This window comes from Saimiri boliviensis, chromosome 7 (genome assembly GCF_048565385.1).
Source record: "Saimiri boliviensis isolate mSaiBol1 chromosome 7, mSaiBol1.pri, whole genome shotgun sequence".
Classification (NCBI taxonomy): domain Eukaryota; kingdom Metazoa; phylum Chordata; class Mammalia; order Primates; family Cebidae; genus Saimiri; species Saimiri boliviensis.
In genome coordinates, this window is record NC_133455.1 from 36,187,465 (window position 1) to 36,211,704 (window position 24,240).

A 24,240-nucleotide genomic window follows, 5' to 3' on the forward strand; every position below is an offset into this window, starting at 1 on the left:
CAAAACAAAAGCACTACTAATGTTCCCCAGCACAGCGAGGAAAGTCAAACTGGTAGACTAACTCCACAATGTATCAACACAGAGACAACTACTAATTTTATTTTCAACTTTTATTTTAGGTTCAGGGGTACACGTTTGTTATATAGATAAATTGCACGTCATAGGGGTTTGGTAGACTGATTATTTCATCACCTGGGTAATAAGTATAATGCAGGAGAACAGGGTCTGCAGGCAGGGAACCGAAGGCCATCTCATGCCAACTTCCTCAAACTAAATTGAAAGGACAACCCTCATTTTCCATGCCTAAGTAACAAAAGGACCAGAGGCTATTCCCTTTGCAAACCTCCATCCTTTCTGTGCAGTAGATGGGAAACTGACTGTCTGCAGCCAATTAGACTGATTACAGGCAAGTGATCATTTGCATACAAGTATAACTTTGTAACTTCACCCCGATTTTTTTGCAACCAATCAGATATTTGCACAGACGTGTGACCTTTAACTTCACTTCAGCCACTAGTTGGCTGCTTTCTGCAACCAATCAGACAAATTGTGGGCTACCACTTCATTTACCTGGGGTGAGCATGAAGTGGCCAATGGGAAATGTCTAGGGGTTATTTGGACCCAAGAAGATTCTGTATCCAGGTCCTTGAGCCGCCGCTCAGGCCTGCTCCCACACTGTGGAGTATACTTTCGTTTTCAATAAATCCCTGCTTTCATTCTTTTGTTGTGTCATTCTTTCTTTGCTTTGCTGGGTGCTTTGTCCAATTCTTTGTTCAAAATGCCAAGAACGTGCACAATCTGCAGTCGTGACCCACTACTGGTGACAAGTATAGTATCCAAGAGTTAGCTTTTTGGTCCTCATCCTCCTCTCACCCTGCACCCTCAAGCAGGCCCCAGTGTCTATTGTTCCCATCTTTGTGTTTACGTGTCCTTAATGTTTAGTTCCTCCTTATAAGTGAGAATATGCAGTATTTGGTTTTCTTTTCCTGTGTTAGTCTGCTTAGGATAATGCCTGCTCAGCTCCGTGCAGGTTGCTGCAAAGGACATGATCTCATTCTATGACTGCATATTATTGCATAGTATGTATGTACCACATTTTCTTTATCTAGTCTACCAATGATAGGCATTTAGGTTTATTTCCTATCTTTGCTATTGTGAATAGTGCTGCAATGAACAATTTTCCTACCAATAATTAATGGCCACTGTCAATTTTAAATATATATATTTAACAATATTAATCAATTGACAGCTATACATTTTATAATGTACAGAATACAATCCAGCAGGATCATCAATCCGAAAATTATAGAAAAAGAGTTATTACTTAAATGCATTCATTCATTCAACATATTTATGGAGCACCTCATATATACAAGCCCTCTTGGAGGTTATGTTCTATTGGGATGCATGTTTAGCTAACTTTCAGTGACACCTGAAGATATACACAACATACAAAGGGATACAGGGCACTCACAAATGCTATTTTCAAGACTGTGGTCAGGAAGCAATTCTCTGTGAAGGAGACCTTCAAGAGAAGATTTGGGAAGGGCGTAAAAGAAGACAGACATGAACATCTGCTAAAGGGACCTTAGGATAGAGGCCATATGGCAGGACTCAGGGAGCAAGGGGAGGAGGTCAGGAGGTAAGTGTGAATGCTGGCCACGAAAGGTCAAGTAGAACCTGAAGACCAGAGAAGGAACTTTGCATGTTATTCCCTGTGTGATAAGGAGTTATTAGAGAGTTTTAAACAGGATAGGGCCCTAATCTGACTTAAGTTTTGAAAGTCATCTAGTGACTTTGTAGAGAATAGAGAAGAGTAAATGTGGAAGCAGAGAATAAAGTACAAAATTAGATTTACATGTAAATATATTACATAGGAAAAGAAAACTCCATTTATATTCAGCATGTCCACCCATCATACTGTTTCCAATTTATTATTATCTTAGGAATCTCAAGAGTGTGTGAATTTTAAAGAAATAAAAATGTGAGCTAGTGGGAAACTGGATACATAATAACTGGAAAATAAAATATAAAACTCAGGAAAATATTTTTTAAAAGAAAGAGAAAATTGCTTGTCTATTGAGTTGCATACTTTGGTCCTTGCCCAAGACACCTTGGGCTCTAATCTCCCCAGTGCCATATAATAACAAAGGAGGCTCTGGGGGAGACAGATAAACTCTTTCAGGTTTCTAGATGGCCATATTTCTCATTATCCCTAAGAGGAAACACTTCCCCATATCTGCATGTGGTAGTTTGCTTGAGTCTTGACTACATGATTGCTGTACATGGACTCTCTATGGCTTCAGTTTATCATACCAACCTGACCATTTGAAAAAGCAGTTGGGTGAATAATGGACATATATTTTCAGAGGTGACCAACACTGCAAACACAAGCCAGAGAGCAAAAAGAACTACCCACAAATCAACCGTTCACTCACACAAATACAGAACCATTGGTACCCTTCCTAGGTTTGATATGTTAAGAGTGATAAATCTTTCAAGATGTTGGCAGTTCTAAAGTAAAGCCAGGCCAGCTGATCATGAAGAGGTCTTAAAGCTTTCCCTGAAAGACTCTAGGGCACTACAGAAACTTCAGAGTGTGATCTAGTGCTCTTTGATTTGTCAGAAAGCATCATTGTGTGTTATTTCCCGACTATGACTTTTCTCTCTTCCCACTCCCCGGCCCCAGTTTACTTCAGAAAGGTCAGGCAGACTCTGCTCACACAGGCTGTCATCCCTTCCTCTGTATGATCCATCACTTGTTCTCTTTCATTGCTTCCGTCAAAACCCTAGTCTGGCTTTTCAATCCTATCATGCCAGTAAGATCCCAGTTCTACATATACTCCCGACACTGCTACCAGATACCAGATATGATGTCATTCTCCTGATCTAAATTCTATAATTAATTATAGAAAGTAATAAGATTCCAGATAAATTTGATAATTAATTCTCCAACCCCGTTCTCCAGAATTGAGTCCACAGTTCTTCTCTGGTTTTTATGCTACTCTAGGACAAAAACAGCTACCAAGCACTAACAATAGGATTTTTTTTAAAAAGTCATCTAACCACTTTGTTCCAGATTATGTCTTTTGCGGCCCTCTAGATCTCCTCTTGATGAGTTATGATCATTGCAACCATTTCATGCTTCTTGCCTCTTAATGACAGACCAGATTGTATGTGTTACACAATTCGGATATTGCAATCTCTTCATTTCTCTCATGGCTCAACCTCCACATTACATCTCTTCAGAGTTGGGAATTCAAGACTAGGTCCCTGGTATTCTCAACGTCATCAACCTCTGGTAGTCTCATGTTATCTTCTACAACCTGCCTGCTCAAAACCTCCACTCTAATGTAACTGAACCACCCTAAACGAGTCAGCACTTTCTCACCTCTTTCACACTACTAAGAAATGTTCCCTTTTTCTTCTCTCCTGCTCCATTAATTATAATCTTTCAAGCCGAAATTTTACCTACTTAGTGAAACCTAAAGACTCAAATCCATTTTTTCCTCTTTCAAACTCCTGGAGACAGCGTTCATCACACTCACTTGGAAATGAAAGAGTGGCAGGTGCCAACATTATGGTCTTGGGTATACGTCCTGTCTTTTGTTTTAGTTTTTACTTCCTTATAAGCAAGGACCATTGGCTACATTTCTTTGATTGAAGTTACTAACACAGTGCTTTTAAATAGGAAGTACTCAATAAATGTTGTTGTAGAGCTAAATCAATAAATATCTGCCAAGTATTTTCTAGGTGAGTTACCACTAAACACATAAAAAGTGGACAGTATGCGCTTGATAAATGTCTGCAGATTTTAAATTCAATAGTTAATTACTGAATTTCAACTGTGTGAATGTATTACTCAAGACACTACAGGGAATCAAAAGATGAATGAGATACAGATCCTAGCATCAAGAATTTTGCAATAGTGAAGAGAACATTATCTTTTGTAAAAGAGAGAAAAGTTACATGAAGCTTCTTTTAAAAGTGTTGGAATTCAAAAGCAAGAGAACTCATAAGAGTTCAGTAACTCAGAGAGGGTGTTTCAGAAATTTTCATGGTCAGTAACAAATTATTTATTCCCAGGTTAAAATGACGAATAGCACCAGAATTATTCTTAATTTATTAACTTAGAAATAGAATGCAATGGTGTTGAACAATGAGAACACATGGACACAGAGAGGGGAGCATCCCACACTGGGGTCTGTGGTGGGTGGGGAGTTGGGGAGGGATAACATGGGGAGAAATGCCGGACATAGGTGATGGGGAGGAAGGCAGCAAACCACATTGCCATGTGTGTACCTATACAGCAATCTTACATGTTCTTCACATGTACCCCAGAACCTAAAATGCAATAAACAAATAAATATAAATAAATAGAATGCAATGAACTATTTGGGTCTGAAAACATAGGCCCCAGGGCAGGGTTTAGATAGGAAAAGCAATTCAAATGGAAATCTAATTTTCCCTTATTAGAAAATGGAAGAAATCTGGAGACAAAAGGTAGAGGTATTTCCACAAAAGCGGAATTATGCATGAAGCCAGTGGTGTGTTGGAGCCCACTCACTCCAAATTGCAAGAGCTGACTGTGCACATCTTGTCCCCTATTCCATCGTTAGTGATGTCCAGTTGGCAGCCTGAAGTCAGACATAGCGGGAATATTCACACCATGGATAGAAATTGCAAATGCCACAGATGAAAGTTTTGAGGTTTTCAGAGACAATTGTGACACTGTCTGGCCCATAGCTGATTGCTCCATTCGATCAGAGGCAAAAGCATGAGATGATGGCCAAGAGAGATTTTAAGCTCAAGAAAGCCAAATGTTCTACATTAAATTGTTTGTTTTGCCTCAACTTAAATTTCCCTGTCTTCCTAATTTTTAGTAAAGTCCACTATAGAAAAAAGAGTGAATATATGGTATGTATAAGTGTAAAATATAAAATAGGGTTGAATTCCATATTAGAGTTGAGGAGGTACAGAACCGGAAGCACATTTGTTGGATATTGAGATGATTCATGTACAAAACAAACTCAACAGAAGTGGGAGCTGGCAACAGGAGTGATTAGGAAAGAGGACAGAGAGAACAAGGTGCTTCCCACTCTGCGTGGTATTCAAGCCAATCGCACATGAATCTCAAAAGCAGAGAATCTTAACTGACTTCTGGATTACAGAAATTTTTTTTTTTTTACAGAATTTTTTTAAATTTAGCATCTGATCTTGTCAATACCATTGCCTGTGCATTGAAAAATTCTTGTGTAGCATGATATCTATAAAGGTCCTTAGGAATAAATTCACAGAAACTTCAGAAAACTGGTTCAGTTGGTCTTCACCAGGAATCCAGTCTCTCAGAAGTGGTGATTTCCAGGCCAATTGGTGTTGCGTGAGCTTTATTTCCATGTTCCTGTTTCTGTTCCATGTTCCTCACTTTACTGTGGCCAAAGCATAAAATAATCCACACCTTTCTAACTGGCTCTTTCTCATACTTTTTTATAATAATGGGCAAGTTATTTATTATATCAGTATAATGCCATGTTATCAGTGTGTTATTATGAGTTCTAGAATCAAACTAATACATGACAATATCCTTAATAGTTCAAGAATATCAAATGTCTTAAAAGCTTGTAACATACCTTGAGGATTCTTGCTTCTAGATTTCTGATTAAGTCTTGACAAATTCCAGAAACAAAATATTGGTACAATGCAAGGAGAGGCAGAACCTATGAAAAGAAAAACACTCTTTGTTACATATTTTATCAAAGTAATAACCTAATAATAAAATTTAGCCAAATATTAAATATAGGATATGTTATATATTGATTTACTTTCCATGCTAGGAAACTATACTATTGGACATAAGTGAAATGCTCTATCTAGCACACGCTTCATAAGTTTATCAGAACTTTAAGAAGCTATCAGACATTCACAGTTCCCAGTAGATGCCATTCGGTACCCCAAACCTAGGCTGCTCATCTCTTTAAGCAAGAAGAGGTTAAAATCCAATCAATTATCTTCCTTGAAAAGAATTAACTCAGCATAAACACATGAATCACTGTGCCCTGTGGAAAAATTCTAGCAAATGAGCTACCAAATAACTGTAAAATGTAAAGCAAAGAAAGTCAATCTATGCCCCCTAACTGGATTCTACATATTTGTTTCAATGCCAGCTGCTTTTTGTCTTCAATTAGAATTTTTCTACCAACAAAAAATATTTATAACATACCTATTATGTGTTAGGCACTGTTGAATGAGAACAAAATCTAACAAATGCCTGCCTTCACATAGCATATATTCTACTGATTAAAACCCAAACTTACTCTTCCTACATAATCTTTTCATTTTCCTAGATTTCACCCCAAAGCTCAATTGCTCTTGAAGTTTCATGGATATGTGTGAAGGCTTATAGACGATCAATATTTCAATTGGCCCAACCACGATCCATCCCAAGAAAGATGTAGCCAGGACAGTTTTGCCTAACGTTGGAATAGCTCCTGATCTCAAGTCAAACTGGAAGCTCAGTTCCTGCAACAGTAGCCTGCCCTGCCAAAGGAAAATGGAGTAGAAAGGAGATTGGGATCCCCATTAGCTAGCAAATTACTTCCCATAGCTCCACAGCTCTGGGTCACAGAGCAAATTTTATATTCAAGGAAGTCCCCTTAGCCACTGGGCTTCTTCTGGAGAAGGTTAATGTAACACAAAATAGAAACTGTTTACTTCTTGCAATTTCAGCTGGGGAACCTCTAATTGTCAGTCAACTGGCAGCTGCTAATAGCAATGGCTTTTTAAAAATATTAGAACTGGTCTTAAATGATTTCAAACAAAATACAATACATTTTTCTATAATTATGCCCTACGAACATAACACAATACCTTTTTCCACAATTAATGTAGCAAAAAACATTAAGAATTGGCGATTACCTCTGAGATTGTTTCTTTTCTTTAGTGAGAAATAAAAACACACCACTTTATTGCTGCCAATTGCTCAATTATTCAGAAAAACATTCTCAATTTCTTCAGCTTTAGAGGGAAAAAAACCTCAATTCTTTTCCAACACAGTGATATGTATTATATATGAATATGACTAGGCAGCTAAAGGTTACCCAGGGGATGGAACTATTTCTTCAACCCAGAAATGAATCCCTTTAACAGTGAGAGGAGCACCATTTTGTTATTTTTTAAAAGTAAACAATTTCTCATCAAGTCTGCCAAGTGTTAAACGCACTTTAACACATGGTTTTACAAGTTATCAGTTCATATCAGGGGGCAATAAATATTCTCAATTTAAAGAGAGATCTGAATTTGGAAGAACAAGTATGCCAAGAGAATAGAAAAAAAAATGTATAGGGGGAAAAGTAAGCAGGTATGAAAATCGGGCAGGAAAGGGAAAGAAGCAGAAAAGGAGAAAGAATAGATGTGAAGAAGCAAAGGGGGAAAAGAGATACAAAATAATAGAGGGAAGAACATAAAGAAGGAAAAAAAGACAAAATAGTGGAGGAAAATATAAAAGGAACAACAATTCTAATAGAACACACTAGTTTTTTTTGATGCAACCAGCTTCAAATTTATGACCTATACTGTGATTTCTTTCCTCAAAGGAAAGGAGAGCTGTATTTGAATTGTTTATTTTCTAGAACATTAAGAAATCTCTATCCTTTATCTACTTAGAATCTATTTTTCTCTTAGAGGCCCCCTTGACAGAGAAAATACAAGACACATAAAGATAAACTTATCTCAATAAAGAACCGCTCTCAGAGTTTGGGGATTGATATAACCTGAACAACTTAATGCAGTGGGTTCCAAATACACTAGACTTCTGTGTTTGAGATCAGTGATACATTCCGATCAATTTCACTAACCATCGTAAGAAAAAAAACATAAAGTAACACAGTAAAAGGAGAAAAAAATCAAATTGACTGCTTTTGTATCCAAAATGCAAAGAAAGAATATTAATTCATACATTTTAATTTGAAGTATAAGTAAGAATCCTACATACATAGAGTTCAAAAATTAAACAGTAATTGACCAAAATAACATTAGCAAAATTTGAAAAGTATGAGGTGAGTGGAGCAAAATATCCCAGTGATAAATATGTGTTGATTTTACAAATTACTTACTATCAGGTTTTGCCTAACAAAGTGCAGTTCACGTATAATGTAATACAGACTTGCAATTACAGAGCAAATGTCAGCCCTGTATCTATCTGAGAAGAGTTCGATGCCTGGGAGAAGTTGAGTGATTTCATATTGAGCATAGCAACGTTCTGCTTTCGGATGTGGAAGTGTGGTTCTAAGCAAACCCTGAAAATGAAAAAAAAAAAAAAAGTGAAATAAAAAGCTATAGATTCCATTTTCAATAATGAAGCAAAAAAGATAAATACATGTATTGCTTTCTAAAATGCTTAGTGAATGCCTAGCACACTGTACTTTGTAATAAATGGTACTTATTTATATTATCAACATTACAGGTTCCAAATGCTTTTATCACTCCAGATGGGCTTTTAAAATTCCATGGTAGTTGGATACTTATTATTTTCAAAGAAATTATCATTATATTAAATTATCTTTTGTTGAGGGTCAATTCTATGTTAAGCACTGCTGGTAAATTCTTAATAAACATTATCTCATTTAATGTTAGTTTAACCTACTCTTAAGAAGGAAGGATTATTATCTCACAAATGATATAATTGAGGCTTAAACAACTTATCTGAAGTCACACAGCTAATGATGGCAGAAAGGAGATTCAAAGTCACACCTATTTAGCTAAAAAAAAAATCTATGTTCTTTCCACTATACCAAGCTGTAAGTAGAGGAAATTACTACTTGTTTCAGAAGTCTAAATCAGGCAGAGGTAATTTGAAACTTTTAACTGCTTAAATGAAAAGATTTTGTTTAATCTTTAATTTGATCAATAGTTTTTGGTAATTTACGTAACCGACATTACACTAGATGTTGGAGAAACAAGATGGATACACAAAACCAAATTTTACATTGAAGAGTGCTGCTTTTGTTATCTTAACAATTACAATTTCTTAAGGACAAATGCATTATGAAATTATTTTAATGTACATTTTAGAAAGAATTTCAATCCAACAGCTTATTAAGGTCATGAAATATCCTACTCTAAAATACTTTGTAGTTATTGAAATTTTTACTAACATATATTTGTTTTAAAATCATAAAAAGAATAAGGTTTTAAAATAAATACCACTAGCTAATTTTTATTTTAGGTATAATATTACTAAGAAATTAATAATACATTATTGTCCATATTAAGCAAAAAGTTAAATATTTGTTAAAACACTGATTTTCTAAAACATAAACATTTTCAAGAACAAGGAGTATCAGAAAGTAAAGAATTCAATGCAGGAAGTCAGAGTTGGGTCATTTCCTTTATACCCTTGCCTCTTCTACTTCTTCCCTTTGAAACCTGGGCAAGAGATAGAAGGAACATAAGAAAATGGAAAAGTCTTGTTTCACATTCAGAGAAGTTCTTCCTGAAGAACTCACTTATTTAGATTTCATAAGCTGACAGACTTCTCTGATATACAGAACAAGAGTACCCATCCTTCAAAGTAAATAAAACCTTTAGTAGATTCCAAAGGCCCCTGGTTACTTTTCAGAATTTCAAAATATCTTGTATTTCAGATAAAAGCTTCTTTCTTCTTCAGAGAAGTCAAACCAAAATTCTGAGAACTGCAAGCATACCTCTCCTGTAGTCTTCAAGTTATTTTCCACCTTCATCCTAAGATAGATTTTATATCATACAACCAAGGAAAACTGAATTTAGAGATGAGGTAACCTAAGGCAACTATCTGAAGTCAAACAGACTGGCTTCAAACTACTAGTAACATGATCTTACTAATTACAGGAGACTCAGTTTCCCTACCTGTAAAATTCCTTCTTCTGTAGTCTATAGGAGAAAACTGACACTATTAAATATTAAGGTGCACCAGGCATGGTGGCTCACGCCTATAATCCCAGCACTTTGGGAGGTCAAGACAGGTAGATCACCTGAGGTCAGGAGTTCAAGATCAACCTGTTCAACATGGTAAAGCCCTATCTCTACTAAAATAAAAGAAATTAGCTGGGTGTGGTGGTGCACGTCTGTAGGCCCAGCCACTCGGGAGGCTGAGGCATGAGAATTGCTTGAACCTGGGAGGCAGAAGCTTCAGTGAGCTGAGATGGCACCACTACACTCCAGCCTAGGCAACAGAGTGAGACTTGGTCTCAAAAAAAGATAAAAAAATTAACAATGAAAGTGCCACTGGGGTTCAGCCAGCAAGAGAAAGATGGGGTTGTGATATTTAATCAAGATTCATACCATTTTGCTACCTGTGAGTTTTCTGAATATGATAAACTTTTTTTACTGATCCGATGAATGGTTGTGCTACCATGGAAAAACATACAAACATATAACGTTACCTGAAAGAGTAATGCAGACAAAATGCAACAGTCAGTTCTCTTTTCAACATTCAATGACTGAATAAATCTAAGTAAGTATAAGAAAAATAAACTGATTAGTAGAAAATTTCCAAAAACATTTTGACATAACTGTACCTTTACATACATATCTAGAACACAAAAAGTATAAGAAAAACATATACATATAAATATATAAGAAAACAGAAGGAAAATATATTAAAGAAGATAAAATTCCCCTGTAATCCTACTGCCTAAACATGATTACTGGTAACATTTTAGTCAATTTCCTCATACATATTTTTTTCTGTATATAATTATACACATGTAGAAACAAATACACACAGATTAAGACTAGAATTATGCAATACACACTACTTTATAAACAAATTTTTCATTCACACACATAATGAACTGTATCATTCTTCTAAAGAACTTAAATGTTTTATCATATGAATGTGCCATAACATAAAAATACGAATCTCAACTTTGGCTTTTTCCAATGCTGAGGTAAACATTGTTATGCCCACACTTTTGGACACTTACCCTATTTGTTCCACTGAATGAACCCCTGGAAGTGGAAGATTTTGGTAAAAGGAAGTGCATAGTAAAGGCTTTTGATAAGCACAGTTAAAGAAGTCCCCCTGAAGACTGAAGCATTGTATTTTCTCTCTAGCTGTTTATTATGGTGCCTTTCATAACATTAAGTATCTCCACCAAAAATTAATGTCTCTCCATTTACAACTCTTTCATTTTATGTCCCTTAGAAGGAGAGTTTACATTCTCTATATTGATGAGTCTTAAAATTCACATTTGCAACTACAAAACACGTTACCTTCTCCCAAGTCTTTCTTAGATAAAACCAATCGGGTTCACTACATTAATAAAAATGTCTATCTCAGTTCAGCTTCACTGTGTGGATCTTTTATGGGGTGGGGAGGTGGGGGGAGAGAGAAGAGTTTCCTCTACTCAGGGAGTCTAGGAAAATAGCCAAAGCCCCTGTAGAATCACATCTCCTATGGCAGTCAGACTTCCAGCTGGGAAACCAGGAAATGACTTTCTGTTTATTGAAAATCACTAGGTAGTAACTTCAGAGACTCAGAGAAGCTGAGGTGCCCTCTGGCAGGAAGGCTGTTCTGTTCCTTTCCAAGCTGTGAACTTTCCTTGGCTTTTCCGTTCCCAATTGCCAAGCTCCACTAAGTCATAGGCAAGCGCAGACTTTGTTTCGGGAGTGTGTGTTTATGTGTGTGTGTGCATGTGCGTGTGTGTATGCGTGTGTGTTCTATCTCAGGAGCACAGAAAAATCAAACGTGACAGAGGTCTAAATCTTTGATGTTTAATACGTCTAAAGCAGTACTTTCTTACTACCCTGACTGAAGAGGCTAATCTGAAAGCAATGTGATCACTTCCTAGGAACAACTAAGTTTTGTTAAGTGTGCCCTACAGCTTAAAACTATGCACATTGTTGCCCACCACCTCCGACAGGTAAGCTAAAAAAGCAACTGGAGAGGTGAAGGAAACCTATACCTCTACTCCCTCCATACTTTTCAAATTTCTCACGTTAATCAAATACTTAAGATATTTGTGATTGCTAGCTATGCATAAGCCATTGTTAAAGACATTCACCTGTGTTATGTGTGGTAGGCTAAACAATGGTCTTCCAAAGATATTTATGATCTAATCTCTAGAACCTGTGAATATGTGACCTTACAGGGCAACAAAAACTTTGCAGATGTGATTAAATTAAGGCCATTGAGATAGGGAAGATTATCCTGGACTGTCAGGGTAGCCCTTGTAAGAGAAAGGCAGGAAGGTCAGGGTCAGAGAAGGAGACATAAAGATGGAAGAAGATGTGAGACAGACAGAGAGGGGCGGGGGTGAGTGAAAGATGTTAAGCTATTGGTCTTGAAGATAGAAGATGAGGCCATGAGCCAAGGAATGCAGGAGGCCTCAAGAAGCTGGAAGAGATAAGAAATCGGCTTCCCCCCAAGGGCCTCCAGAGAAGCACATCCTTGCTGACACACTGATTTTATGATTTCTGAATTCTATAACTATAAAATAATAAATCCGTTTTGTTTTAAGCCATTAGGTTTAGGGTAATTTGTTACAGCAACAAAAAGTACACTAATACAGTATATGTTATGGGCTAAATTGTTTACCCTAGAAATTCTTACGTTGAAGTCCTAACTCTCAGTGACACAGTTTGAATATAAGTCCCCACCAAATCTCATACTAAACTGTAATCCCCAGTATTGGAGGTGGGGCCTGGCAGGAGGTGTTAGGATTGTGGAGAGGGGGAGGTGGATCCCTCATGATTGGCTTAGTGCCATCCCCTTGATGATGAGTGAGTTCACATCACATCTGGTTGTTTAAAAGAGTGTGGCACCTCCCACTCTCTCTCGCTCCCATTCTTGCCATGTGAGATGCAGGCTCTCATATTCAAATACAGCCTTCTGCCATAATTGAAAGCTTCCTGAGGCCTCACCAGAAACTCAGCAGATGCTGGGACCATGCTCTCTGTACAGCCTGCAGAACCACAAACCGATTAAACCTCTTTTCTTTATAAATTACTCAGTCTTGGGTATTTCTTTGTAGCAAAGCATGAATAGCCTAACATACCCACTAACCTCAGATTGTGACCATACTTGGGAGATAGGGCATTTAAAGAGGTAAGTAACTAAGTTAAAATCAGGCCACAGAGGTGGGCCCTAATCCAATATGACTGGTGTCCTTATAAGAAGGAGATGAGGACACTGACATGCTGAGGAAAGACTACATGTGGACACAGTGGTCTTTCCTGTGTCCAAGCCAAGAAGAGAGGCTTCAGAAGAAACCAATTCACCATCACCTTGTTCTCCAACTTCCAGCCTCCAGAATCAAGAGATAACAAAGTTCTGTTGTTTTAAGTCACCCAGCCTGTGGTACTTTGTTACGACCACCCTAGGAAATTGATACAGTGTATCATGTAATTTTTACCACTTGGCTTAGAGATGAGGATACTGAGGCTCAGAAGGAATGTGAAACTTGTTGAAAGTAACTGGACTCTAGTACACTCTTGCATGAGGCCCGTGCCTGACTGCCTCCACATTGTTTTCTTGCTCCCACACTAACTGCTCATTCATTTGGCCACTCAGCAAGTCGTTGTTGAGCCAGACACGGGTGCTCACGCCTGTAATCCCAGCACTTTGGGAAGGTGAGGTGGGCGGATTGCTGAAGTCAAGAGTTCCAGACCAGCCTAGCCAATGTGGTGAAACCCTGTTTCTACTAAAAATACAAAAGAATTAGCTGGGCATCGTGGTGGACACCTGTAATCCCAGCTACTCAGGAGGCTGAGGCAGAAGAATCTCTTGAACCCAGAAGACGGAGGTTGCAGTGGGCTGAGATGGAGCCACTATACTCCAGCCTGGGAGACAGAGCGTGACTGTGTCTCAAAATAAAAAAACACAAGTAGTTACTGAATGCTAGCTGCATGTCTGGCACTTGGGATCCATCAGTGAGCAAGGCAAACACCTGGGCCCAGGTGACACTGATATTTTGGGGCAAGCGTTATGTTACAGGAAGAGGAGATAATCACAAGCAATAAACATCACAAATAAGTAAATAAGGTATAAGGCCCTGTATGATACGGACATAATCTCCCAGAAATCCAGTGTGCATGAGGCACAGCACTTTGCATGACACGAGAAGGGCACCCTACAAGGAAGCTGTTAGGTAGTACGCAGATCCTTCCATCCTCACACTCACTGTGCTATCTTGGCTGATATGACTGCTCCTTGCAAACACCCCCAGATGCCAACTTTCGACAGAAACTCCTCACTGTAGTCTTTGAAACCCAGAGGTGAATGGCTGTTGGTGACATTGGTGCGTGAATGGCCAAACTGTTTCCAAGTGTGCAGCACGTCTGGTTTTCTGAATATGTCATCAAGAGCTTGACACCAACACTTAAAAGCAGCCCTAAAACAGAGACAAAGAGTCAAGGAGTACGTTTTCTGAGACCTGCTATTAAATCTGTCTTCCAGAAGGGAAAGCAAATACACAGAAGCAACATCAATTAACACACGTAATAACTATACACACATTCACTGTTCTTAATGGTTTCTCTCAGGTAGCATTTGATGAATAAAATGCAGCGATGTAGTATGGCTGAAGAACTAAAATTCATGAAAGACCATGTTTTCTCATAATCATTAAAAACTTTTCCAAACAAGCAAATAAAACAACTTTGCCCTTGTTCTACAGACTTTTAAAAATCTACCTTTTCTTTTCCGCAAAGATGAGAAGACTTCCAAGTGAGTGCAACGCCTGAACTTTAAGACTTCTTTGATTACTGGCTTGGAGAACATCTATATTTTTAATCAAGTAAAAGAACAAATGTCAGTTCCTAGAAAAATATTTTCTTTATATTTGCAAGAATATTTTAAACTGCACTGTTCCTTAACTGTGTAGATTGCAATAAGCAAGCTGCAATAGCACCTTCAAATGTCACACGATATATATACACAGAGAGTAAGCAAACGTTCTTTTTGATTACAGAGTGAAAGATTGGCTCTAACAGAGAGTAATAATGAGGCTTCGTGGAGAAAGCAGAATAAAAGTCAGACAGGTAGACACAGGAGAAGAGAAACTTTGGCAAGGCATGTAAGGGAAAATGGCTCAGTACGTATAGGAATGATGGATATGACTGCAGTATGCTTTTCTGAAGAGGGTGAACTGAGTCTGAAGAGAGAGGTAGTGGTCAGGTTCTGTGGGCCTCTGACTGCCACTTGGAGAAATGTGGACGTTATCCTATAGCAGATGGGAAGGCTCAAAGGGTTTGCTTTTTAGCAAACATGTGACAAGATCACCACATATCAGATTTCTTCTTTTACCTAAAGGCAGAAAATGTATCTTTAATATCACATAATTCGCCAAAGTAGCTCATGCCTATAATCCCAGCACTTTGGGAGGCCAAGGCAGGCAGATCACCTGAGGTCAGGAGTTCGATACCAGCCTGGTCAACATACTGAAACCCCGTCTCTACTAAAAATACAAAAATTAGCCAGGTGTGGTGGTGCACGCCTGTAATCCCAGCTACTCAGGAGGCTGAGGCAGGAGAATTACTTGAATCTGGGAGGCAGAGGCTGCAGTGAGCCAAGATCATGCCATTGCACTCCAGCCTGGGCAACAAACCAAAACTCCATCTCAAAAACGAAACGAAACAAGAAAATCACATAATTTTTTTTTTCTAATAAATTTATGTATTCTGGGATTTGTAGCCAAAAACTCCAACCAACATGGCAGGGATTTCTAAAGAGGACAATACTCTCCCCTAGAGGGTATTTTAGAAATAAGAGAAAGGGTTTTGTTAAATGTCACAATGGGGGCATCTCTTAGTAATTCATAGGTTAAGACTAAAGATGTCAGATGGCCTGCAAGGCACAGAAACTTTCCCCACAGTGAAGGAAAAGATCAGAAATCTGTTTATAACTATCTGAATCTCACATCAAACTTCGTTTTCCACATATAAAGGGTATGTCTGTATGATTTATAAATGTTCATGATTTCTGAATTTTCCAGATACGCAACCACTGTAGTACTTTGTTTTGTTCAGGACTTTACCAAGATTTATTAGCCATTTTAGAAAATCATGTCACAAAACTTAATAATGTTGATAGTATTTGAGTCACCAATACAGCATACCTGTCTCTGCCTGCATGTGCAGCTGTCACATTCATGGTGATTCCATATCCAGGATATGAGCGTCTGACTATTTCTTTACAGCTTCTAATGCCTGAGCATTTACATACTAACAAACAGATTCTTTTATCATAAAATGATGCTGTTTTATTTCTCCTCATTTTTATATTTAGAGCTTCATAATAATTGTGTTCAAAATAATGTGTATAAGAATATATTAAAAATAAATTTTATTTCAGGAAGTAAAAGGGGCATTATAAAATGTCTGTTAGAAAAAAAGAAGACATTGGGTCTTTCATGTAGGTTGAGAATATACTACTGAATCTGTAGAAAAGCCAAATCAAGGGTAAGAAAAGGAAAATGGAATCTGCTGGGACCAGAAAAAAAAAAAAGAACATCATCTCCATCCCCACCAGGGGTTCACAGCTCCAGTTAAAGAGGGATAAACAGAAGGGTGGCCTAGAATCTCACAACAGTGATGGCCAAACTAAGAAAACAGGTAAAGGGAGGAGGCTGGAAGCTTCCTCTGTCCCCAGACTTTCTGTCACCGCTACAAGGGTATGGGTTCTTTCATCCTTCTTTTAAAGGTAAAATTTCAGAACCAGATACAATCTCAGCATTAATGCAGAAGATCATATTGAAAATCCTGAAAATTAAAATTTCAGGACCACACGCAATCTCAGCATTAATGCAGAAAACACGGCTGGGTGCAGTGGCTCACTCCTGTACCAGCACTGTGGGAGGCAGAGGAGGGCTTATAGAGCTTGCACCCAAGAGTTCAAGATCAGTCTAGGAAACAGGGTGAAACTCTATCTCTACAAAAAAATATAAAAATTCATCAGGCATGGTGGTATGAGCCTGTGATCCCAGCTGCTCAGGAAACTGAAGTGGGAGGATGGATTGAGCCCAGAAGGTTGAGGCTGCAGTGAGCCATGATCACATCACTACACTCCAGCCTGGATGACAAAATGAGACCTTGTCTCAAAAAAAAAAAAAAAAAATTTTAAAGAAAATAAATGCATAATGGATAACTCTTACCAATAGTCTGGTGATACGAAGAAATTACGAGTCCAAGTTGTGAATATGGAAGTTTGCTTTTCTCCACAGAACTAAAAACTCTGAAGTGCTCCTGAGAAAGGTCAGGGGGTATTGACATATGCATCTCCTCTGTTCCCAGGCAAAATTCCACCCTTCCAGAAGTACATTTGAAATTGTTTATTCCTCCTCTCTCTCCTAAATTCATGAAAAACAATAATAAATAAATAAATTTAAAATGTAGAAAAAAAGGAAGTTGCAGGGAAAGGTAGAGACCATGGAAAGTGAAAAAGAAGGAAATATTTTGTATATAACTGAGACATTTCTGCAGTTTGAGGGACACTATTTCCTTAAATTTAGTATCCAGGGTCATGTTTGAAGATCCTACATATGTGTGGATAAGCTCCATGTCTGTATTATTTCATCAAAAGCACTACAGAGGGGCCGAGCACAGTGGCTCATGCCTATTAATCCCAGCACTTTGAGAGGCTGAGGCAGGCTGACCATCTGAGGTCAGGAGCTCAAGATCCAACTGGTCAACATGGTAAAACCCCATCGCTACTAAAAATACAAAAATTAGCCATGTGTGGTGGCGCATGTCTGTAGTCCCAGCTACTCGGGAAGCTGAGGCAGGAGAATCGTTTGATCCCAGAAGGCAGAGGTTGCAGTGAGCAGAGATTGTGCCATTGCACTCCAGCCTGGGCAACAGAGAAGGACTCCATCTCAAAAAAAAAAAAAAGCACTACAGAGGACAGTCAGCTAGAAAGCAAATATTAAGATAATGCTTTGCTTCTTGTGGGAACTGGTGGAAGTTTCGTAGTTTGAGTTTGCCTTTTTTAAATAGCTTCCAAAAGTAAGGTGTCAGTTTGCCACTGGGGCAGACACCTCTGGGATAGAAGCAACACACAGGTAGTTCTGGCCTGAGACAAAACAAAAAGCCGGGGGAGGGGGTGGGGAGGGTGGGGGAGGGACGTGTCACTTTATAAGATCATAGAACACATGGGGGAAAAAATTGATATTCTAGGGGAAGTAGTTAAAAGTAATAGAGAAAGAAGCTAGTATAGATTTTGAAGTCCACAGCTGGAGGACTAGAAATAAACTACTGAAAATATTTTGGTACCAGGTGAGATTCAGAGTGAGTTGGTGTAAACCATTCCTAGGAATTGTATTTGCCTTTTTATTTATACTCTTACCCATTTTTTTTGGGGGGGGGGGGGCGGAGCTTTTCTGTTTTGTTTTGTTTTGAGACAGTCTTGCTTTGTCACCAGGCTGGGGTGTAGTTGCACAATCTGGCTCACTGCAACCTCCACCTCCCAGGTTCAAGTGGTTCTCATGCCTCAGTCTCCTGAGTAGCTGGAATTACAGGTGTATGCCACCACACCCAGCTAATTTTTGTATTTTTAGTGGAGACAGGGTTTCACCATGTTGGCTAGGCTGGTCTTGAACTCCTGACCTCAAATGATCCAGCCTCCTCTGCATCCCAAAGTGCTGAGACTATAGGTCTCATGCACAGCTAGCCTTACCTATTGCTAACGTATGGAGCAATTAGAAGAAGCCAAACAAGATATGGAGAGCTAATTTAACATAATGTGAGTCTGCAGACAATATAACCAAAAAACTATGGATAGATATCATAGAAAGTGTGGGGGATGGGCAACAACAACAAACAAATACGTAAATAAATAAAACTCTGCCTGCGGCTGTAAAAAAAATATTGGTCAAATCTCTAAAAAATCATTTCAGTGAAAATTAGCATCTTAAGTTTAAATCAATTTTTAATAACTTTATACAATTTTACATGTATTTATCCTCATTATTCTGATTAATTTGAATAGTGAGAATCATAAATATAAAATAGGATTTTAAAACATTTTAAATAACTTAAGTATAGACAGTTCAGGATTTTTCCAGCGTGAATTTGAATGTACTCTTCTCTGAGGTTACCATTTAATCACTTAAAGTCCAGCTTTGCTTGAGTTCACAAGCAGATAGGTGTTAAGAGAGAAAACAAATAAATGCAACACAACCAACAACAGTGAACATCTTGTTGCTTTAAGCTAAAATAACCTAAGATCAAAATCTATAGTATTAATAAGAAATCTTGGTGATGCTTGTTTTAAAATGAATCCATTTCTTTGCCACCAATAAAGTAGTGTTTTGGTAAAAGGTTCTAATTAACTCAGTATGATTCAATCCATCTGCTTATGAAGTATAACAAGACCGTAACACCACACCTTCAAGGAAAACTTTAAGAACATAAATGTACAGAATCAAAAAATTACTGAATATTGTGACATCTACTGTGCTCAAAAGAGTTGCTAGTTTCACAGAAAGCATAAAAGTGGGTGAGTGAGAAAGTGCATTGGCTAAAGTGTAAGACGGGAGATTAGATCCACTGGACAAGAAGAAAGTGAAAGGCTCCAGGGAACATTGCACATAGGTGTGGAGGGAAGAATGAGAGAGCAGAAGGAGGACATCTGCAGGTTGGTCATCCCACATAAAGATTCAGAGATACCGAACAAGCATTTTACCTTGTGTCTGTGCAAGAAATAATGAAAGCAACTTTCTGCTGTGTCGCATTGATCTGTTATGGTATTTGGATTTTTCCAGTGTCTCTCTAAAACACCTCAAGGTGTCTGTCACGTCCACGGGCACACAGACAAGCGCTTTGGCTCGGCTGTATTCTGAAAGGAAAGAAAAGAGGAACACGGGATGAAATGCTCACCAAGCCAAGGTAAGAACTAGCAAGCTTCTAATTCAGAGCATTTCTTGGTCCCATCCTAAAGCCGCTCAATTCAAAGCCCCCAGATCTGCAGCAGGTGTTTGAACAATCGAATCAATTTTTTTCTTTTGGTATGTTTGAAGATCCTTTAAAAAAAAAAAAAAAAAAAAAAAAAAGCTTGGAAAACTTTTGAGTCTTATGAAATGCAAATAACTTTAGATCTTGCCAATTTTCCCCATGAAGCCTCCTTCTTTTTCTTTTGCTGATCATAAAAAATGAAATAATCTACTCCTTTTCAGCAGCGTCTTCAAAGCAAAGGTGTCTTGGGAATGAGACGAAAGGAAGTAACAAAGAAACCTGGAGATGGGCAACTGCACTCTGAAGGGAAGGAAAAAACCGTTTCCTAATACTGGAGGGTGCAAAGGAAAGGAAGAGGGGGACCCATGAGTGGATACAGAACTAACTAACCATCCTGAAAACTCCCCAGAAAGGGGAGATAGTGGGAGTGAACTGCTTTGAGGTCTCTGAAGAGTAAGTGAGGGCCTGAGACTTCAGAACTGCTGCATACATCATGAAGCAGACCCAAGAGAGAGGAATCACAGTTTGCAGGAGTGAATAACAAAAGAATGTATTTTTTCAACAAGTTGAACAAGTGGAAGCCGCCCTGTAAAATCTAAGGTTTTAATAGTATAGCAACTTACAGGGCAAATTGCAAGAGGTCAAAAGGCATGATCTTTGCCCTCAAGAAATTCACTACCTAGCTGAAGGGACGGGACACTCCAACACTGGAGTAATAAAGTCACATTTGCAGGGAGTACTTGATCACACGCCAAAATAAGGGAAAGATGGAAGAGAGATCAGTGTAAGCAGAAAAAGGTGAGTAAGGAAGACCTTGTGGAAGAGAAGATAGGCCAGGTGTGCCTTCGAGGATAGGGAAAACTTGATTAGGAAGAAAGAGGCAAGGAGTTTTAGATAGTTAGAATAAGAACAGGAATAGCTAGGCTGGGCGAGGCGCTCATGCCTATAATCCCAGCACTTTGGGAGACTCAGGTGGGTGGATCACTTGTGGTGAGGAGTTTGAGATCAGCCTGGCCAACACGGCAAAACCTTGTCTCTACTAAAAATAGAAAAATTAGTTAGGCATGATGGTGCATGCCTAAATACATTCTTTTGTTATTCACTCCTGCTGTAATCCCAGCAACTCAGGAGGCTGAGGCAGGGGAATCACTTGAACCTGGGAGGTGGAGGTTGCAGTGAACCAAGATCCTTTCACGTTTCACTGCACTCCAGCCTGGGTGACAGAGTGAGTGAGACTCAATCTCAGAAAAAAATTAATTAATTAAAAATACAAAAAAGAAGGGGTACAGAAGTTAATCACTTCTAAAGGTTAATCTCAGTTGATCCTCACAGCACCTTAAAAATGGTCAGGAGTAGCTATCACCGACACTTTACAAAGGAGGAAAAGTGAAGTTGACGGGTAGGAACTTATTTGAAGCCCTTAAGAAGAGGTGAGCAGAAGAACCAGTGTTCAAGCCCAGTGCCTTTCCCAGATGATTCACCAAAGGACAGCAAATCTTGGGTAATAGACACTGACCATTGACCCAGATTTGGGCACACAGATGCCTTGGGAATAGGACAGGAATAAGCCTGAAGAAAGTTAATAAGGGAAGAAACCCCGGAAGCAGGGAGATCCTGATGGAATAAGTAACGGGATTACTTTCTGTGGCCACAGAGACAACATCTTTCAATATACCCTAATGTCCTGAAATCCTAGAGGCTTCAGTCAAACCAGGGACATGGCGCATTGACAGAAGTCATTGTTCCCCCTACAAATTCAGTCTTGACACAATCCTCTATCACACATTTTAAAAGATCAAATACTTAAGCCAAAGTAGCTCTTGTGAACTCCCTGGAAGCTCTCCGTCTTCTTCCTCGTCGGTTTCACTCTGGTGTCTGCTCCGCCCTCTCCCCACCATCTCCCTCCTCAGTGGCCCTCTCTGCTAAGCCGTGCCCAGTCCTACATGGTCCCCAGGCCGGCAGGCCTCTACTCCACATGCCCCCACCCTTATCCGCAACACCCTGAAGATTGCAGGATTCTGCTCTGTTTCTTTATTTTTCTTGCAAAAACTCATGAGCTTGGCTTTTGCTTTTTCTCCTTAAAGAGTGAGATCAGGGGACTTTGGGAGGCCAAGGCGGGTGGATCACCTTAGGTCAGGAGATGAGGTGAAACCCCATCTTTACTGAAAATACAAAAATTAGCTAGGTGTGGTGGCAGGTGCCTGTAGTCCAGCTACTCAGGAGGCTGAGGCAGGAGAATCACTTGAACCCCAGAGATGGAGGTTGCAGTGAGCCGAGGTCATGCCACTGAACTCCAGCCTGTGCGATGGAGCGAAACTCCATTTTATTAATTAATTAATTAATTAATTAAAATAAAGACATCAATGCCATTCATAAGGGTTCCACCCTCATGACCTAACTTAATCCTCCAAAGGCCCCACCTCCTAAGATCATCACATTAGGGGTTAAGATTTTAACATGTGAATTTGGCAGGGGTCTTGTTGGGGGGGAACCACAAATATTCAGTGCTTAACAGTGAGCAAATGAAAGGAAGAAAACTGGAAGCCCCCACATAAAATATATGAGATAGTTACTTTCTCTAGGCCATAGTTTCAAATGGTTGTTACAACTGGGATGATAACTGCCTGCTCACTAGGTTCACAAGGACTCCAGTTTCTACCCTCATTAACTTTGCTCAGGCTTATTCCTGTCCTATTTATTCCCAGAGTATCCCTCTCACCAAAATCGGGTTGACGATTTTAACCTGTGTGAGGAGGTGCAGCGTGTCTAGTGCAGAGCCTGTCACAGAGTAAGCATTCAGCAGATGAAGCCTCACATCATGACTGTTAGTCACGTATTTTTTAAATATAAATTGAGCACTCACAAGTACTAGGCACTGTGCCAGGCACCGAAGGAGACACACGAGAAAAAAAAACAGACACAGTCTCTGCTCTCACCAAGCTTACATTCTACAATAAAATCTGAAACTTTTTATTTATAATAAGAACAGTCTGAATAAAATCACCCCACTACTTTTTTTATCTGGCTGATAAATAATTCCTTTGTGTTCTTCCTAAACTCTATTTTACTTTCTTTTTCTCCCCTTTGTTCAAGCTCTGCATAACTTTTTCCTGGTTGTCTAATTAGGGTTCTGCTTCTGGTGACGTGGCTGTCTGCAGTAGATAAATGATGCAAAGCAATGAGGAAGTAGCATTAGCTTCAGAGCCCTTATCTTGACAGCTCTGCCTCAAGGGGGGTTCCTCTCTGAAAACTTCCATGGATAATTTAAGAAGCTATTCCAAAGGCACTAATAGCCTCAACAATTTGAAACAGATAAGAAAGAAGAGAAGGAGAAGGAGCAAAAAAAATGAATGAAAAACATTGTGTCTTTCACTGTACCAATGTAGAAATGAAAGCTAAAATGCCAATGACTCCTGAGAGATGGGTCCACCAAGGAAGGATCCCAGCAAGCGATCTGAAATGTGAGCTGCTTCCTACACACGTGGCCACATCAATCCAAATGCCCAAGGGCACTAATAAAACACACCTGCCAAAGGGTTGAAAATTCCAACACACCTGAGGACTGAATAACTCTACCAGACAACTTAAACACTAGTAAGGTCAAAACTCAAGAGAGATCCCAGGCAGAATGCAAAAACAGCTTCAGTAAAAGGCATATCCATAGAGTTATCTCCCCTATGGAGCTTAACAAGCAGGCGAGTTACTCACCCATACAAGAATATCTATAAAATGAAGTCTTCTCACTTCTCCAAAATCCTACAGAGACTATATGAAATTACACATGCATTATTAAATAGTGGAAGGGAGAATAGGATGCTGTTAAATAATGAGTACACCAAATGTTCCTAGGCAGTGGAGCATTGCAACATCTATTCTGAAGAATTAAATGTATCGAGCATCACCATTAAATGCTATTATGCCAAAAGAAAATCTATGATGGTCTAAAGCAGCAATCTGGTGTGAAAACCATCATGAGTACTCTGTCTTTTAAAAGAACTGCAAACATATCAGGGTGACGACATACGTTAGACCCAACATGCTACAAATATGTTGATGGTCCGAGTTCAGTACACTGAAAAAATTCAGCATTCTACGACTTTGCCAAATAAACCCAAGAGCATATACCAAAAAAAAATTTTTAAATGTTCTCAATAACAGAGGTCCTAAAATCTTAGAGCTATAAGGTGGATGCCAAGTTTTTAATAACAACAATTCCATGTAAAACCTATAATTAGTTACAGAGGATCATCCAAAAATTACCACACTATCACAGTAAGTCAGAATAAAGTGTCTGTCTTCAATGACCACTGAAAT

At 38.8% G+C, this 24,240-nt stretch overlaps 1 protein-coding gene across 4 annotated transcripts in view; it reads right to left on the reverse strand.

The window, feature by feature from the left end:
- The window catches only part of CFAP54 (cilia and flagella associated protein 54), a 318,455-nt gene that overhangs the window by 143,513 nt on the left and 150,702 nt on the right, over nt 1-24,240 (reverse strand). For all 4 annotated transcript variants that reach the window (XM_010340325.3, XM_074402388.1, XM_074402387.1 and 1 more), the window contains 7 exons: nt 19,658-19,810; nt 17,130-17,324; nt 14,671-14,758; nt 14,160-14,369; nt 10,419-10,485; nt 8,112-8,294; nt 5,631-5,717 (listed from right to left, as the gene is read on the reverse strand). In XM_010340325.3, coding sequence (XP_010338627.2) covers nt 5,631-5,717; nt 8,112-8,294; nt 10,419-10,485; nt 14,160-14,369; nt 14,671-14,758; nt 17,130-17,324; nt 19,658-19,810 — 983 coding nt within the window. The remainder of the gene's footprint in view (nt 1-5,630; nt 5,718-8,111; nt 8,295-10,418; nt 10,486-14,159; nt 14,370-14,670; nt 14,759-17,129; nt 17,325-19,657; nt 19,811-24,240) is intronic.